The 16,125-nt window shown below is 42.6% G+C and overlaps 2 protein-coding genes across 15 annotated transcripts in view; both read right to left on the bottom strand.

Moving 5' to 3' along the window:
* The window catches only part of SPTAN1 (spectrin alpha, non-erythrocytic 1), a 52,522-nt gene extending 49,476 nt beyond the window's left edge, over positions 1–3,046 (bottom strand). For 12 of the 13 annotated variants that reach the window (XM_074609153.1, XM_074609157.1, XM_074609160.1 and 9 more), the window contains exon 1: positions 2,848–2,932. The gene's annotated coding sequence lies outside the window, so the exon portion shown is untranslated. Of the gene's footprint in view, positions 1–2,847 lie in introns of all 13 variants that reach the window. The other variant, XR_012590091.1, reaches the window with a different exon arrangement.
* Positions 3,047–5,047: 2,001 nt separating this feature from the next.
* On the bottom strand, positions 5,048–15,792 carry GLE1 (GLE1 RNA export mediator). Of its 2 annotated transcripts, none has more exons than XM_074609214.1 (16): positions 15,649–15,792; positions 14,912–15,136; positions 13,731–13,856; positions 13,380–13,528; positions 12,993–13,053; positions 12,497–12,751; positions 11,484–11,712; positions 11,005–11,120; positions 10,715–10,784; positions 10,224–10,366; positions 9,189–9,379; positions 8,589–8,718; positions 8,145–8,249; positions 7,079–7,161; positions 6,841–6,904; positions 5,048–6,146 (listed from the first exon to the last, which is right to left on the bottom strand). In XM_074609214.1, exons 1-16 carry the CDS (start codon positions 15,742–15,744, stop codon positions 6,078–6,080), a joined length of 2,112 nt encoding a protein of 703 aa, XP_074465315.1. In that variant the 5' UTR covers positions 15,745–15,792; the 3' UTR covers positions 5,048–6,077. The 2 variants fall into 2 exon arrangements, with proteins under 2 accessions (XP_074465315.1, XP_074465314.1); XM_074609213.1 differs by having other exon boundaries at positions 14,912–15,154; positions 15,649–15,777.
* Between the last annotated feature and the right edge of the window lie 333 nt (positions 15,793–16,125).

The following is a 16,125-nucleotide window of genomic DNA, read 5'->3' as shown; positions in this document are numbered from 1 at the left end:
CTTTCCAGTTAGTCTAAAAAAAATACTACCATAATCTGAAGGTCAAAACAGAAAGAAAGTTATCTGGACTTGGCAAATGACACTTCCTGCTACAAAGTAATCAAGTAGCATGGCTTAATTTAAAGACACAAACTCAATAAAGTTTTGAATGTAATTATCTACAAAGATTTTTACTTTCAATTACCTCAGTAAAAAAAAAACAGACAAGTAGCAGTTGCGACAGAAGGTATTTTTTTGAGATGGCTAATTATGCATCTGTTAAGTGTATCTAACCCACTGAATTTTTAACTGAAGATTTCCTTGCCTCCCCTAACGCTACATTTTGCCCATGAGTATGCTGCAAACCCTGAAGCAGCTCATGGACAACCGCAGTTACGTGCCTTTGTGCCAGCTGAAGCTAGTGCGTATCTCTGGTGGCATTTGCATAGCTTAATGTGTATCAATTGCAGCAGTGAGAAGGCAGCTTGCCACTCCATTTGATCCATGGTCAGCTATGGAGCACAATGCTGGACTGCGCTTGGCAATCTCCATCCACAGCATCTGCAGCCTGCTCCACCCCATTTTTCTACTGCCTACACTCCAGGGACAAATGGAAAAAACAAACTCCCACACTATACTAACATGCAGTGGAAAAAAGGGAGGAATTCGTATTATTTCCTCCAATACTAGGGAAGCAATTAGTTGCCCCCCAAAAGTAATGCATTTATGAATAAAACAATTACAACCCCATAAATGCATTAAGTAGATTAAAAATAAGGCAGCAAAGATACTAAGATATTTCCTTGAAATTACTAAGGTTAGTTATAAATATAACAGTTGAGAAATAGGAATGTCACACCAAGAGGTACCACCCTGTCTCAAGAGACTGAAGGCTGCTCCTACCTTTCTGCAGGAGAAAAATATGTAAAAAACAGTTAAAAGTCAGTCTTTGACATTGACCATTTTTGTTATCATTGATACCTTTTTTTTTGTTATTAAAAAAGCCCAATCACAAATATGTTTGCTAACTTCATCAACTATGGATCTCATAAAGCATAACATCTAAATCTGATTTTAAGCTAAAATTTCTATTTCAATCCGACCAGTATGGATGTATCTTTTTTTCAACAGGAATGAAGATAAATTACTTCTTGCGAACAACATAACCTGCTATCTCAGTTCAAGCATTTTCCACAGCTTAACAATTTCATTACTACAGCTACAGATCCTGCACACAATGCAGCAGAAAATATCCCATTTTCAATCTTTTGTTGATTATTTTTCTCTGCACAATTTATAAGGAAGGACAGATGAAGACTTCACAGAAGAACTCACTGCTAGCTTTATTTAAATGCATAAAAATCACACGGTGGGATTTAATATTTGTTTTGAACAAATCTAAATCCCTGACCAAGGCCTTTCAGTGAATACAATCATCAGAATCTTCTGGCACTTTGCTGAAAACAAAATACCAAAAGAAAATGGATTGTTTTTTCCAGAAAGAAACAGAACCATTTCAGGCTGAGTTAGGCTTTTTTGGTTGCTTATTTCCCCCCCCCCAGTGTGTTCATTCGCCATCTCCAGACAACTGCTCTTAAGAATCTATTTAAATATGTATGAAAGACTGCTCAATAGTCACGTACATTTTTGACTGGAACACGTAGCTGTTTTATGACAAAATAGCTACTAAAAATCCTGAACAGTCACCACGGATCTGCTGAAAAAATGTAGTGGTAATTGCTTATGCTTTTCCATAAATGTCAGGGGAAGTGATTACCCTATTGGTATATGTTTATGATCTAGCAATATGAATTTATATCACTGTAAGCAGATAACGTGTATGCAGGAAACAAACTGAGAAAACCCTGACTGTCATGCCTGTGATTTATGTTAAATTAAAAAAAAAAAAAAGTTAATCAGGGGAGGAACAAATCCTGAATCTTTTACAAAGGAAGGAAAGCGTAGTGCTTGACCTATATACCAAAATGACACATTTATGAGAGGCACACAGGTTCGGAGGATTTCTTCTAAATGTCTTCCTGCCTGGCTGGACAACTCTGCTATGTAAGCTATTGACGTGTCCGTCCTTTCACACAGCTATCTCTCTCCTGGAGGAAGGGTGTCTCCAGCCATCACCGAGCACCCGGCCCCTCCATCGCTGCCTTTTCTCCTCTTCCCGCACACACGCTCTTTGCTGCATCTCCTGACCTTGGACAGGGCTGGGGAGAGCTGAGGGAAGCCATTGCTGTGCCGGGTTACCGCAGAGACACGGGTTCCCCGTCTCCCTCCCGGCATTTTTCCTCAGGGGATGGGGGGCGGCAGGGTTTTACCGCAAACCCCACTGGACAGGGACGAAGGGAAGGGCGGGCAAGGCGGGGTCCGCTTGCTCTGCCCCGCAGGGACGGAGATCCGCTGTCACTGCTATTTACTCGCCTCTTTATCCCCTCCCCAGGGCGCTCAATGAAATTCCTGCCGCGGGTCCAGACTGCCCAGGGCGGATCCCGCCGCTCCTCGACCGCCTGCCCTTTATCCGCGCCGCGCCCAGGGCAATTCCCCCGCCCTTCCCTCCCCTCCCTTCCCCCGAGGGCCGCGGGGGGGACCCAGGCTCTGCGGACGCGGCCACCCGCGATAACAAACCCCACGGCCGCCAGGGATGGCGAGCGGTCGCCGAGGGGAGCCGCCTGAGGCAGGGCCCTCCTCAGCGCGGCGGCCTCAGCCTTCCCCGCGGCTGAGGGGAGCGCGCAGCCCTACACCTGTCTCCGCAGCGGCGGAAGGCGGAGCGGGTGCGGGGAGTGCGAGGGACTCTATCTACCCGAGCGGGGTCGGATGAAGGCGGGCGCGGCTCCCCCCTCCCGCCCGCCGCCTCACCGGGTCGGTGCGCAGATCCCCGCCGCCGGCTCCGCGCCCTCCGCCACGGACGCCGCGCGCCCCCTGCGCCCGCCTTTTTATAAGGCGGCCCGGAGGTGACGTCAGCGCCGCAGAACGGTGCTGCCGGGCGGCGAAAAGGGCCGAAGGCCTTCGGGGAGAATCGGGAGCCGGGGGGGGCGGGGGGAGGGAGGGCCCCACCCGCCCCAGCTGAGGGAAGCGCGCATGCGGGGAGGGCTGGAGCGAGCCGAGGGGTGCCGGAAAGTGCCGAGCGATTCCGGAAAGAGCCGGGAGGGTCCGGAAAGAGCCGAGGGGCACGGCGGCCGTTTTCCCGTCTCAGCACACCGGACTACGGAGACAAGCCTTGGACACAAAAAAAAAGACAGTATTACATCGGGAATCAGTTACAACGTCCGTGCAGCATGGCGACAGCTGGGGTTTCCGCCCCTTTCTCCTCAGCCAGGGTCAGTCTGGGCTCTCAAAGACCCGAGCTGCTGTAGCAGGAGAGGGGCAGGTTTTACAATTTAAATCAACAGGCCAGACTTAAAGCAGCAGCCTCATTAGCTTTACATTATTAAAAATATATGTGTGTAAGTCTCTTCTTTTGAAGCAGGGTGCAGTGTAACAAGCACAAAGAGGCCTGGCAAGGACCGAGCATCAAAAGGCTGTAAACATTTGTCAAGAGAGATGTATTTTTGAAAAGCCAATGCATAAATTCAAAGGAAAATGAGCCTTTAGTATAAACTAGATGTTTAAAATAGACATGACAAAGAAGTTCTCCTCTAATCTTTTTTTTTTTCTTTTAAAAAGAGGCCTTCTAAGGCAGCAAGAACTTTATGGGATCAAAGTGGTGAGTGGGTTTGAATGATTTTTGAGTTAATAACACTGTAATAAAAGTACTTAAATGGAAAAGTGACATTGCATGGCAACCCGCGGGACTGCCTGGAACTATTGTCTCCAAGGAAGAGTATGACTCACGGCAATTTTAAGGCATCTCGTCCTGAATGCACAGTATTTTCACATCCCAGATGCTCTCCTTTGGCATATGCATATTTGTATCAAACACGACAGTACCATGAATACATGCATAAGACCTTACTTGCACTGCACCTTCGTAACACCAAATGGCTAACATTTAAAACTGCTAAAATGACAAGAAACAGAATAACGTAATACAGAAGTTAACCATCAGTTGAAGCAGTAGAAGCAACCTTAAGCTACATCTAAAAATAAATACTGATTTCTTATGATTCTTTTCAAGTGCACTCATTATTCGATTTGAAAACCTTATTAGGGTTTTTTGAAATAGTATGCCCTTACTGAGGCAGAAAAGGATACCATGTTTGTTATTTATAAGAATATATACTTATATTCCCTCCCCAAATGTGAGAAAACCCTAGTACCTGTCAGCAAAAAAGAAGAAAGCTATTGTATCTTATATATCCATCACCAAATCACTCCTTGTGTTTTGGCACAGGCAGACAATTGTTTCTAACAGACAGTACCAGTTACTATCTTGGCAAAGTCAGTCTCCAACATAATTGTAGACATGCAAGATGTAATTAAAACATCTCCACTCAGTATAAAAAAAACCCTGAACATTTTCAAGTATACTAATGAAAGCTGTGTATTGCTTCAGTGTTATCTGGTAAATGGATACTGGAAGGAGATTTCCAGTACCCCAGAACAGCCACCAGTAACATCAGTCTAAAGAATTCCAAAGTCAGTTTACAAAAATGCATAAACCAAACGCTAATTTAACTTATTTACCAGTTAATTTTAAAGCCAAGGTTAAAGGTTTTAAAGGCCTGAATTCCAAAGTACACGTTACAACCTTTTCTCAGAAATCTCAAGGGATATATAAAGATCAAACTCAGATTCTCATATGGCCTCAACTCCGCTTTCTACAGCTTCAAATTGCGGTGCCTCTACGAATAACAAAACCTGATCTGGTAAAAATAATAGTAGCTTTTAACTTGGCTTTTAACTTGCAACAGTATATTGCCAAAATAACGTACTGCCTTCTAGAACTCAGAATCAATTTTTCTCATCTTAGAGAATACCGAAATAGTCAAGGACAGTGCACCATAAATCAGACAGATCTCCCATCACGCCCATACTATCTATCTCCTGTCTTCACCATGGAACTGTAGATTTTCTTGACCATCCCTCTTTGATAGAAAAAAACTGCATAAGCTTCAGATTACAAAGAAAAAAAATTATCAAACTTTAATATCAATTTAAACAGATTGCTAGAATGAACTATTCTCAGAATAATCCACCATTGGTACAAAAGTATTACAGTAGCTGGTACATAAAATACCATAACATTTATAAGGAAGAAATCCATTTAGATAAAAAGAGGCCTTATAAAATGCACCTTAGGTAACCCAGGCGTACAATTTCCCCCTCAAACGATGGCAGAACATCATCAAAAGTGCTAGAATGAATGCACCATTTTGCCACTCTTTTTTTCTTTTAAATAAGAAAATGGACTATTAGCTTCCATCCATCTGATGGATAACGGACACAGAAATTCTGTAGTTTCAGGAACTCTGCTCTTCCCCCATGTAAACCTTTTAAAACAGTGAGTCGATCTCTCTTAACTCGAGAGTACTGCCTCTTGGAGCAAAGTCACATTCAACAGAGAGAAGTGTCAACACCGCTAGGCTAAATGCCTTCATCAATCTCCCTGTCGTTTCAAGATGTTGAGACAAAGAGGATGCAAGTACATCAGCATAATTAAAATTGAACTATAAAAGACAGATGTAATAAATACAAAAATAAAGTTCTAGCGGAAAATTTCTGAGATCAATTACTCTGTTAAGACTTCATAAAGCTGTGAGGTATTTTCATTTCCATGAACAGAACAGCACCGTGCAAATTTTCATCCCAAGAGTCTTTAATCGCTGAAGCCCAGAGGTCATCAGGATACTATATTTAAAACATCTTCCACATGTTTAAACATATGAAGGAAAAGTCTTCAATTTTCCATAATTTACTATACAAAAACTTATAAAAATCCAAAGCAAGAGATGGCTTCCAATTATTTGCAACAAATGAAACACAAGTTTGTTCTGCCCAACATAAACTGTGACAAATTAAACAACAGGCTGATGGAATATTTTCTCCTGATTCCTCTATATACAAAATACATTTATTTTGCCTTTACATATAAACAAGAAGCCAGGTCTGAAAGCACTGACATCCGATGGGAAGAAATCAAAACTGATTTATGATCTCCAAAAGGAAGACTGCAGAGCGCCCTTTGGTAATGGAATTTCCTTCTGCTGTAGACATTTCTAGTGGAGAAAGACAAAGGAAAAAGAAATGTGTATTTTAATTAGTCATCTCTTCTCAGGAATTTTGATGGCTCTTACTGCACACATTCAAGGCATTGCTAATAAAATGTACCAAAATTAATTTTGAAATGAAAGTACAAACTCTGAGAGATAATATTTTAATATCATCATCTAAGTCAACGTTCACAAAACAATTTAAATAATCAAGTATTTTACTGTTTTGCAAGCTTTCTTAAGAAAAAAAAAAAGATGCAGAATACAATGCTAAACAAACCTTACAGAGAGCGGTTCAAGATGTCTACTTCCTTGTGTATCTAATCAAGACAGCAGATAAAGACAAGCAAACCACTTACAGCAAATAGCTGTTACAGAAATGACTCAGCAGAATCCTCCTCAACCTGTACATCTTCTCTCACTGCAACTAGTCTCACTGGACTTCATTTATAATCAAAATACATTTTCACTGAGAAAAAATTAGACGTGAGGCAAGAAAGCAGCGAGGTGTTTGACATCATAACTATCATTAAGGTAATTCAGTAACTGAAAAGTTATCAAAGGGTTATATCACCGTGATGGGTCTGGACTATCAGGTGTGCTGCGAGCAGCACCAGCCTCATTAGCAAAATGATGCATTTATCAAACGAAGGGGAAAAAAAACCCAAAACACTTGAAAAATGAAAAAAACTTGCTTTACCTCCAAGAATTGCTTGAAACGCATTAAAGAGCCCATCTGTCCAGAGGTGGTAATTGCTTCAATTCTGCAGAAATAACAGCATGTTTCAAAATCTATTTAGAAAGTTGGGTTTGATTTACAAGCGGGTGGGCAGGGTGAATGGCAAAGATTGGAAAAGATGGACAAGTCATTTAAGCGCAAACACTCATGAAGTACCGCACAGCGATTATTCCACATTTCCTAACCAGAGATATCATACCTTGGGATGTAGTCTTCTCGGATAAGCAACATCATTTTCCAGAACTGAACCTGATACTGTTTCATGAGAGCGTTGCCACACACCTGTGGTACAGAAATCCACAAAGAGCAGGTTCTGGAATTGGGTTTCAGACTAGCATGACAACTTCAATGAACCTGTTCAATATCAACCACTTTTATCCAGACATTTCAAGAAATATACCTACAATAAAAGAAGCAAATCCTCTAAATGCCATTACTGCTACCACAATCACCTTTTTTAAACCTGTTGACTGTGTGGTCGCCACTGATACCAATCTTATGTTATTCTTCCTCTCACTCCAGTCTCCTTCCAGAAAGAGAAGCCTTCCCTAATACCATTTGATGGGGCACGTTATGGTCATTTCCCCACGTTGGCGACTGCAGTGTGGAGTCATCAGCTTTCTTCACACAGGGAGTTTACAGGATGAATGTTCCTCAAACTTCACCACTGCTGACAGAATCCCCACGGTGTATTTCACTTTGCCCTTTCTCATTTCTACTTTTAAAGTTCTTCAGAAGGCATTTGACAAGCACCAGAAGCTGCTTGCGTCCAACAGTTTGTCTCCCCTGCCTTCAGCCTTTAACTTTGGCTCTTATTTAACATATGCCTATATCCTAGGATATGGGATTAATTAATCAGGCTCTATTCCTTTTCAACCTAGTTCATCCTGTTTTATGAACTAATTCAGCTGGAAAGGCCACGGAACCTCATTGCATTGTATGAGCTGATGCCAAGCGTTTAGCAGACCTTATACTTATAGGACCATGAAACTATCTTTAAAATACGATGAACCTTAAAAGGAACCAAATACAACAAGAAAAGTTGCATTTGTAAAAACTTCCATTTTTTAAATCATTCCGCTCCGAAGATATATTTGCCTGAATGTGGAAATATTTACATTCCTTTCTGAAGGAATAAGGACAAGTTAAAAAAAAAAAAAAAACGGCTGTTAAAATCACAATGAACCTCACCTCAGCAATCTCTTCCGAAACTAAAGTGTCACCAGTTTAGATTCCTTTAGCTACCAGTAACCCATATTGCTTACCTCCAGAAAATCAAGCAGCAGCGTAGCTGTCACATCTGCCAGAGGCTCCATATTCAACATCTGAGCAAGCCAGCGCCATCCATAGTTCAGCCCATGAGGATGTGGCTATAAAGCAACAAAAAAGCTACCCACCACTTGTTTTACAACTTGCAAAATGCTATTATTAAAACTGGCAGTTTTCTGATTTACTTTTTTTCTTTATAAAGTTATTTTACAATAACCTAACATAAAATTTTATCATGAAAATACAGAGAAAGGAAGTAAAGGTCTACACTACAAATTACTTTGCATTGCTTTGTCCATTATGGTTACGAACACCTCCCTTCAAATATATCACGGGCTGATTTAAGTTCAGCACGCCTTAACTACAAATCAAGCTTATAATACATTAGTAGACTCTCGTGATAGTAACTAGGTCTTAATTATAATGCCACACACGCATACCCCTTGTTTGTTTCCATACGGCCACCGGAGTTGAATGATAGCAGCATAAAGACGAATCAGTCCTGACATCCGTTTAAGAAAATGATCTTGCTCTTCCACTTTAGAATCCTTAACTTGATATCCAAGCATCCTAAGTATGAGAAGACGTTCCAGTATTAGTACAGCAAAACACATTCACTTGAGGCCCTGCAGTCCTCAGCTTACTTTAAGTCAACTGTACTGAGAATAGGGATACTCCAAAACCATACAAGAATTATTGCAAAGGCTGATCATTACCCTCTGGATCATATGTTCCACTATTTCATACCATGTAGAATATTTAGGTTCTGTACTGGGTATTTTCAAAGTATGGCTATCAACTGTTCTTTGAGAAGGACAAGGAAGAAGAAGCAGAAGAGCACTTCCAAAGCTGAAGGACACAGCATCCTCCAGGGAAACAGGGTCAGGGGAGCTGCACAGTTGTGAGTGAATCTCCAAAGTCTATGCCAGCACGTCACAGTGCCTACATCATCAGAGATGGGGAAAGGTGGAGTTCACTCAGAAAAATAGAGTCTTCACCCTTGCAGGGTTCATGCTCAAGAAGTCCAGTAATATATATACCTCTGATACTCTTCCATAGAAGTCCCCTCTTTCAATGCAGGGTAAAATGGCACAGAATAGGGGCACTTTTTGTGCAGATGAGCTAAAAAGAGGTCTCCAACTCGAGGGTGTAATTCCCAGATTCCCGAGGCCACCACGGCAATTGGGAAAGCTGCATCATGGTGAGAAGCTACTTCTTCTTCTCCTTGGTTCTGAAGGGGGAAAAAGGAAAGTCAGTCCCTACCCCTTCAAGCCCTTTCTCAGACAAAAAAAAAATAAATAAATCCTCTTTTTTGTATCGTTAGCCTCTACTAAAGGATCCTAACATTTCCATGGCTCTGTAGCCAACCACAGAAAAGATGACGAAGCCCTTTGTATCCTCTGTGGGAGCGGAGGACAATAAACTTTGGCTCAGGACAGAAAAAAAGAGTTAGCAAATACAGGCACAAAGTGCAAGGCTGCACACATATTTTCACGCCAAACAATCGTTCTCAAACATTTACAAATCAGTCAGTTTTACTCCATGAGATAATTTTTGCATATATTTGTCACTGCAAGGACAAAATAAAGTTTCAAACAGCCCAAATTTAGCAAATAAAGAAGAGAGACAAATACTGCCAACTTAAACAATGACACTTCATTTCTTGGGAGATGTTAACTACACAGAAGTTTGCCTCTCCGGCCTTTGCTCCCCTCCCCCCAGTTCTGCCAAGTTTTGAGCATATATGGGGTTTTGTGATAGATCATAAATTAACTATCAACCTGTTTTCCACTAACACTGTACCTAGCTAGTTCAGAATATATAACATGTAAGCCTGGAATTGAAAATAGTTCTTCCTCCTAGAATAAATACGGGATGGCAGGGAAAGAGAAACTAAATTCTTTCACTTTTTTTTTTAATCCAAAAGGCACTTTCTTTAATCAATATGAACATTAATACATGCAAGTATGCATGCAATTTTGTTATTAGCAGTTGAAGACAGAGGACAGAGTCCAAAAGAACTTCTTAAAGCACTAATTACCTTTGCCACCCCAATAAAGAGAACATTTTCTCACCACAAATTTCTCCGCCAGTTTGTAATAAACAAAATCCAGACCCTGTGGATGCTGAGTCACGGATACAGTTCGCCCTCCACTCAGAACAGACTTTCCAGACAGCAGGTTATTGATCTTGTCAAATATCTCTCGCAGCTGAGAGCCTGCAAATATATAAGGAACGTATGGAGACAGAAGATTACGAAACAGCAGACAAGTCTTAACCAGATGACATCACAAAAACGACCTACACCCTGAAGGGCAAGGCACCTCCAACTGCATGTTTGCTACATCTGATTAAAGAAACTTAATCATGATGAAGCAAGATGCCTCTGAGGGAAGCAACAGACCTTCAAAACATAGCAAACACCGTGCTGCAAAGACCTGGACTGTATGCACACCAGCTTTCTGCTGTAGGGATAATTAGAGAAACACTGGATATGTCGTGTCCTACTAAAATCTTTACACCAAAAGACATTTCAGTTGGATTGGGTTCTTGGCATTTTCCTGACCTGCTATTCTAGAGATCTGGCTCACAGGGATCGTAGCTGCTTTCTGCAAGTCTGTTTTTATCTTCTTAACCTGCAGAACAAACAAACAACTGTAAATAAAAACAATTCTAACTTAGCAGCCTCTATTAACAGTCTACTCATGCAAACTGTCACGGTAGTCTCCTTGTCTGTAAAGGTTTTTATTTTTTTTAAATGAAAGCTGTTCCATTGCCCCTAGAAATCAAGACAGTTGATTCTTGATTTCAGATTCCAGAAATCACTCTTCAGCAGTATTAATCATTTGTTCATACCTCATTGTTGTCTTTGCAGTTGCTGATTTCACTGAAAGAAGCAATGCACTGCTCAGCAGCATCTTGAAGCTGCTGGTACCACTGCATGGTACTTTCTTCTGCCTTAACTTGAAGTCCTGATATTAAAAAAATAATAGCAGAAGACTAAGACAGACCTAAAACTCTAGAAAACCCTAAGAATTAAAAAAAAAATAAAAATCACAAGGCACTAACAACTGCATGAGTGCTTTTTTCCCCAAGATAGAGGAGCAGGTTTTGCTCCAGTTAATACAGTCAATTTATGCTGCATCAGTTTCATTCCAGAAGTTTGCTGCCAGCCGTCCTATATCCATTTTGCTAGTTGTGCTAAAAGTAAAGGCTACAAGAAGGTGTGTCATTCCAACAATAAGATTCCAAAGTAGTATTCACCCTAACAGTAAAACAGTGCGTAAGAAGGGAAAGGAGGGGGAAAAAGACGCCCCCAAAAAAGCCATACCAACCTTCCTTCTGCTGCCTTCCACCCGACTGCTGTGCAGGGGCAGGAGTCTGAGCCTTCACCTGCTCTTTTTTTAATAACTCTTTCTGCTTCTGTCTCTCTTCCTCTTCATCTCTCCTCCTTTTTTCTTCCACAGCCGCAGCGATTTCTTGCTGCATGCTGGATATCAACCCTCGCATCTCCTGCAGTGCTCGTTCAGTATTGGCCACATCTACTTGAGTAGGGAAACCTCTCTGTCAAGAAACAGAGGGAGTAATATAGCATCAATCTTTTGTTCCACTATCTGTGGACCAATGGCAAGAGCAAGGAGCCTTTGAAGCATTAGCCTTCAGATAATCTGGGAGCCAACTACACGTTTTATCCTCTTTTGTGAAAATATCTTTTTACCCTTTCTTTGAACATTAACATTGGTCATAACATTTGTAAATAATGTTAGTCCACGACTAGATCTCACAAGATCTTGGACAACAAAAATTAATAACGTACTTTGACAAGCGTAAGGGAACCCCAACGCAAAGCCTAGACAATTTCCTCTGCAGAAAGCCGCTGTGGCAAGCTAGAACAGAAAATTAGCCTGATTATAGTGTTTTTTCAGTTTTTCAAGGTTTGTATCCACCTTTACATAGAGAAAAAAAAATTTCAAGGAAACACAGTTACTGTATAAAGGCTTACAAGTATAGGAGAATGTGTTTAGTATTAAACAATTTATGAACCACTCTGCTTCCACAGTTGTCTCAAAAAGGAACTTTAAAGCATCAAGAGTTTACAGTATTTTCATATTGAATCCTTATCCTGTAGAAATCCTCATGCATTTTTATAAGCCATTTTCAAGAGAAAGCTAAAGTGCCATAGAAAAGAATTCTCCTTTTAAATGAGATGCTTTATAGGACGAGTATCTAAAAACATTTCTGTGACATCTTATTTAACGGCCTCATGACAAGCTGCCTTTAAAGACAACTACAGGAAGCTTTATGAAGGAATGACAGCCAAAGTCAAGAACAACCTCAGAGCCCCCACCTCACTCGTGGTGCGGATGAGTCCTGACACCAGCCCACAGATCTGGTTGCCACGATTACTGTATGCAGAAAGATCAATTCTTGGCAAGTCTTTTTGTCTATAATTGGGATCAATCTGCTGGTTAAGCTGCAGCACTTCCTCCTGGATGGAATAAAGGCGACGCAATCTTTCCTGGCCCTCTTCCTTACGCAAACGCTCCAGCTCTTCCTGACGCTGCCTCTGCTGCTCTGCCTCACGCAGTTTTAGGTTTAATACCTGAAGAGAAAAAGACACAAAATACTTAAATAACTCCAGCTTTCCAGGTCCTTCCTGTTCCTACAACACATGTGATTTTACTGTGTTTCCACAGCAATGCAGCAGGTGTCTAGAACAGCACCAGAAAATAGATTTTCACTCCAGGGGTGCCATGTAAATACAAATAAATCAATCGGTCTTTCCAGTTTCCCACCGAGTAGTAAGAGTTATCTTTCATAAAAGACCATGACAAGTCTCAGACCTTTGCTCTGTGTCGGTGTTCTTCCTTCAACTTCTCTTGCTGCCCCTGAGCCTCCTTTGAGCTACAACAGACATAAAGACAGAAAAATTGTATTCAAGACATGCACAAGACAGAATACAAACACACACACAGGAATTTCCTTTTAAAATAAGCCAAGATAAAGGAGCTTTAACTGTCACAAATAGGGTGTTTTTCTAACAATTGAAACATCAACAGTAGCCAGAGATCTACTCCGAAAGACAAACACTAACAGGACAGATAATGTAAGAAAAGCAGCAGGTGAGATTTTCAAGCACAAGTGACTAGCATAGAATTGTCAGGCATATGAATTAATCTTCCCATTGATTAAATGCTATAATATTTTAAGGATACTAGAGCTAATCTCACCTCTTCTCCATTACTTCTTGCAAATCTTGGAATTCCTGATGTTGCTTTAACTCTTTCAGTTCATCAAAGCGCTTCAGTTGTTCACTTGCCAGGTCATACACTGCCCTCACCATCTGCTCTTGCTGCTCCTGCCGTTGCCTCAGCCCCTCCTGCAGATTGCAGAGGTGCCAGAAGCACCACAATATATCAGTCACCAGAATTTGGACAGAAGAAAATACAAACTCAGTTGCCCAAAGTGGGACAACATTTAGGATAACTTACTGTCCTGCTACTTTTACCAGAGCATTGCTACATCTGGTTATGTAGCTCTCCTCCGATTCACATACACCCTCAACTTCTTTTGTTTTTTACCTTTCCTTTCAACCTGTGCATCTCTTCGTACATCCGAATGCAGCCTTCAACTTCTGTAACTTTAGATGGCAGAACTGCTGAAAAGACTTCCCGATCCCTTTCCAGCAGACTAAGATCTTCATTTCCCTGCGTGGTCAGCATATAAGCAAAATCAGTGACTGAATACAGTATCAGCAACTCATGGACGAAACCAGGTAAATCAAGTCTCCTAAACTGCACATTATTTGTAGAAAAACAGAAAAAGGAGTCAACAAACACACAAGTTTTTAGAGTAGTTATGTACCCCAGTAGCATAGCCTCACCATTTTGAGTATCCTCCAGCACCTCTATAAGGTTGGGATAATTACTTCTCCCAATTACTAAAATTAGGAGCAGAGATACCAAGAGCCTACAGGACATTCAAGAAGGCTAACTGTCACCTAGAAAGGCTGGACAGAATACCCACATTATCTTAACACTTAACAGTGAAGATGTTACACTGGAAGAAGTCGAAACAGGTTTATACTTTGAATCATTCTTCAGGAGGAGTCTTCGGAGTCTCTCTTACAACTTTTATCAGATCTTGCAGCTTCATTAAGATGTTTTCCTCACAATATATTTCTTAAGTCTAAACAGGACCAAGATGATGCAAAACTTTGCTGCTCTGTATCATTGTTAAGTGGTGAAGTCATGATTTAATGCATAGCAACAGACATTTGTTTTCTTTTCAGGTGCTTCATCAACTTCATTACCTGCACAACTCAACTGCTCATTGCCCAGATTCCTGCCTTTTTGCCTTGTAGAAGAGAGCCGTGGCACGTCTACGTCACTCAAAGACTCCAGAGAACCCAAGGGGGTACTCAGACTCTTACCAACAGGCCTGATCCTACTCTGTGACCTTCCCTCCACATGGATGAATCCCATGCAGCTAATCCATATAATCATATGGCTCCAACTAAATTTTCATTAATTATGGTGAAGACGGGAGTTTGCTTTTGGCCTACTAGGAAACATTATTCTATGAAAATCTTGTTAATACCAATTTTATCATTACCCACTTATCCTAAAAAGTGGAAACTAAGCATGTTTTTCCCTGCAAATGAACAGAGCACAAACCAACCTTTATCAGACAATTTATGGCAGCAAGTTAGCATACTTTTTTCTCACAGCTGCTCACACAAGGATTATAATCAGAGAGCTACCTTGGTTTCGCTTGGCTCTGTAGACAAAAGCGGTGAAGAGCCCTGGCAGCTAGCAGACGTGATCTTCTCCAGAGAAGGTGACTGGTTTGTGAGAAGAGGGGATTCTTTAGGCGTTGAACTTCTGGAGGGTGCGGTTTCAGGGGCTGACTGCCCAACCACTCTGTCTAGGACCCAGCCGGAATAAGGGGACAGCACAAGAGGAGACATGCATCCTTCCAAGATATCCTGGAGAGAAAACATTTTCTGTGAACGCGAAACATATCAAGAAATCAATGAAACATCAATACACGTTGAAAACATTTGCACAGGTCAGCACATGCTTTACAACTGCAGCTCAGTACCACGTTTACCCGTTTCGTCTGTCTTTTCAACACTTTTTCCAGCCTCCCCTACTCCTGAAGGGCTGCCACGCTTCATCCTTCTACTGTCACTCCTCCTCCTCCCCAAGCCCCGCACTCATCAGTCAGTACGGAGGGGCCAGGGCCCGGCCCGCTGGCAGGGGAGCGGAGGAGCCCAGCCGGTGACAGGCGAAGAGGAGCGAGCAATAGAGCTACCACAAGGACGATTTATGCATTTCAAGCCCTGACTGTTAACGAGACAAGGAGCCGATGTATCACCGCTGGAGGGACGAGTCACGCTTTCCCCCCTCATGCGCGCACAGAACCCCTGTGAGGAGTAAGGCGGGAACCGCCGCGGCCCGGACGTCCCCCCACCGCCCGCCGGGAGCGAGCTCTCACCTCATCCCGGAGCCAGTGTCGGCAGTAGCTCAGCCGGCCCTTGCTGGAGGTGCGCAGAGCCGCCAGAGTCTCCCAGCGCAGCTCCCGCGGCTGCATGGCGACGCCCGCTCCGCCGCGCTCGGCACCGGGCTGACCCGTCCCTGCACTTCCGCTTCCGAGGCGCCGGCGGCTCCTTCCCGCCCTGGGCCGAGCGCTCAATAAGGGCGGTGGCTGCCCCCGGCCGGGCGGGCGGGGCCCCGCTGAGCACCTGGGCTCCGGTTCGAGTCCCGCCACGGCTGGCTCCCGGGGCGGCTGCGGTGGGGAAACGAGCAGGGCTGTGAAACACCGGCAGTTTCGTTGCTTTTTCCCTTATTTTGTGTATTCTCGCGGAGGAACCCCGGGAGGGAGGGAGCGCTGCAGCATTTATCCCGGTTCGCAGGGGCAGGGAGAGGCCACCATCCATATGTATCACATCACTCCTTTTGTGTGTTCTTTTAC

The sequence above is a fragment of the Larus michahellis genome, chromosome 15 (assembly GCF_964199755.1).
Source record: "Larus michahellis chromosome 15, bLarMic1.1, whole genome shotgun sequence".
NCBI lineage: Eukaryota > Metazoa > Chordata > Aves > Charadriiformes > Laridae > Larus > Larus michahellis.
Note: the sequence above shows the minus strand (reverse complement) of the source record. Positions and strands in the feature narration are given on the sequence as shown.

Excerpts from the sequence above, each read along its gene's own strand:
- GLE1 (XM_074609213.1), bottom strand. The coding sequence starts at position 15,744 with ATGCAGCCGCGGGAGCTGCGCTGGGAGACTCTGGCGGCTCTGCGCACC. Across the intron at positions 13,529-13,730 it reads TGCACAGGTTGAAAGGAAAG|GAGGGGCTGAGGCAACGGCA; the intron begins GTAAAAAACAAA and ends TGCAATCTGCAG. Across the intron at positions 8,719-9,188 it reads TCTATGGAAGAGTATCAGAG|GATGCTTGGATATCAAGTTA; the intron begins GTATATATATTA and ends TCTCATACTTAG.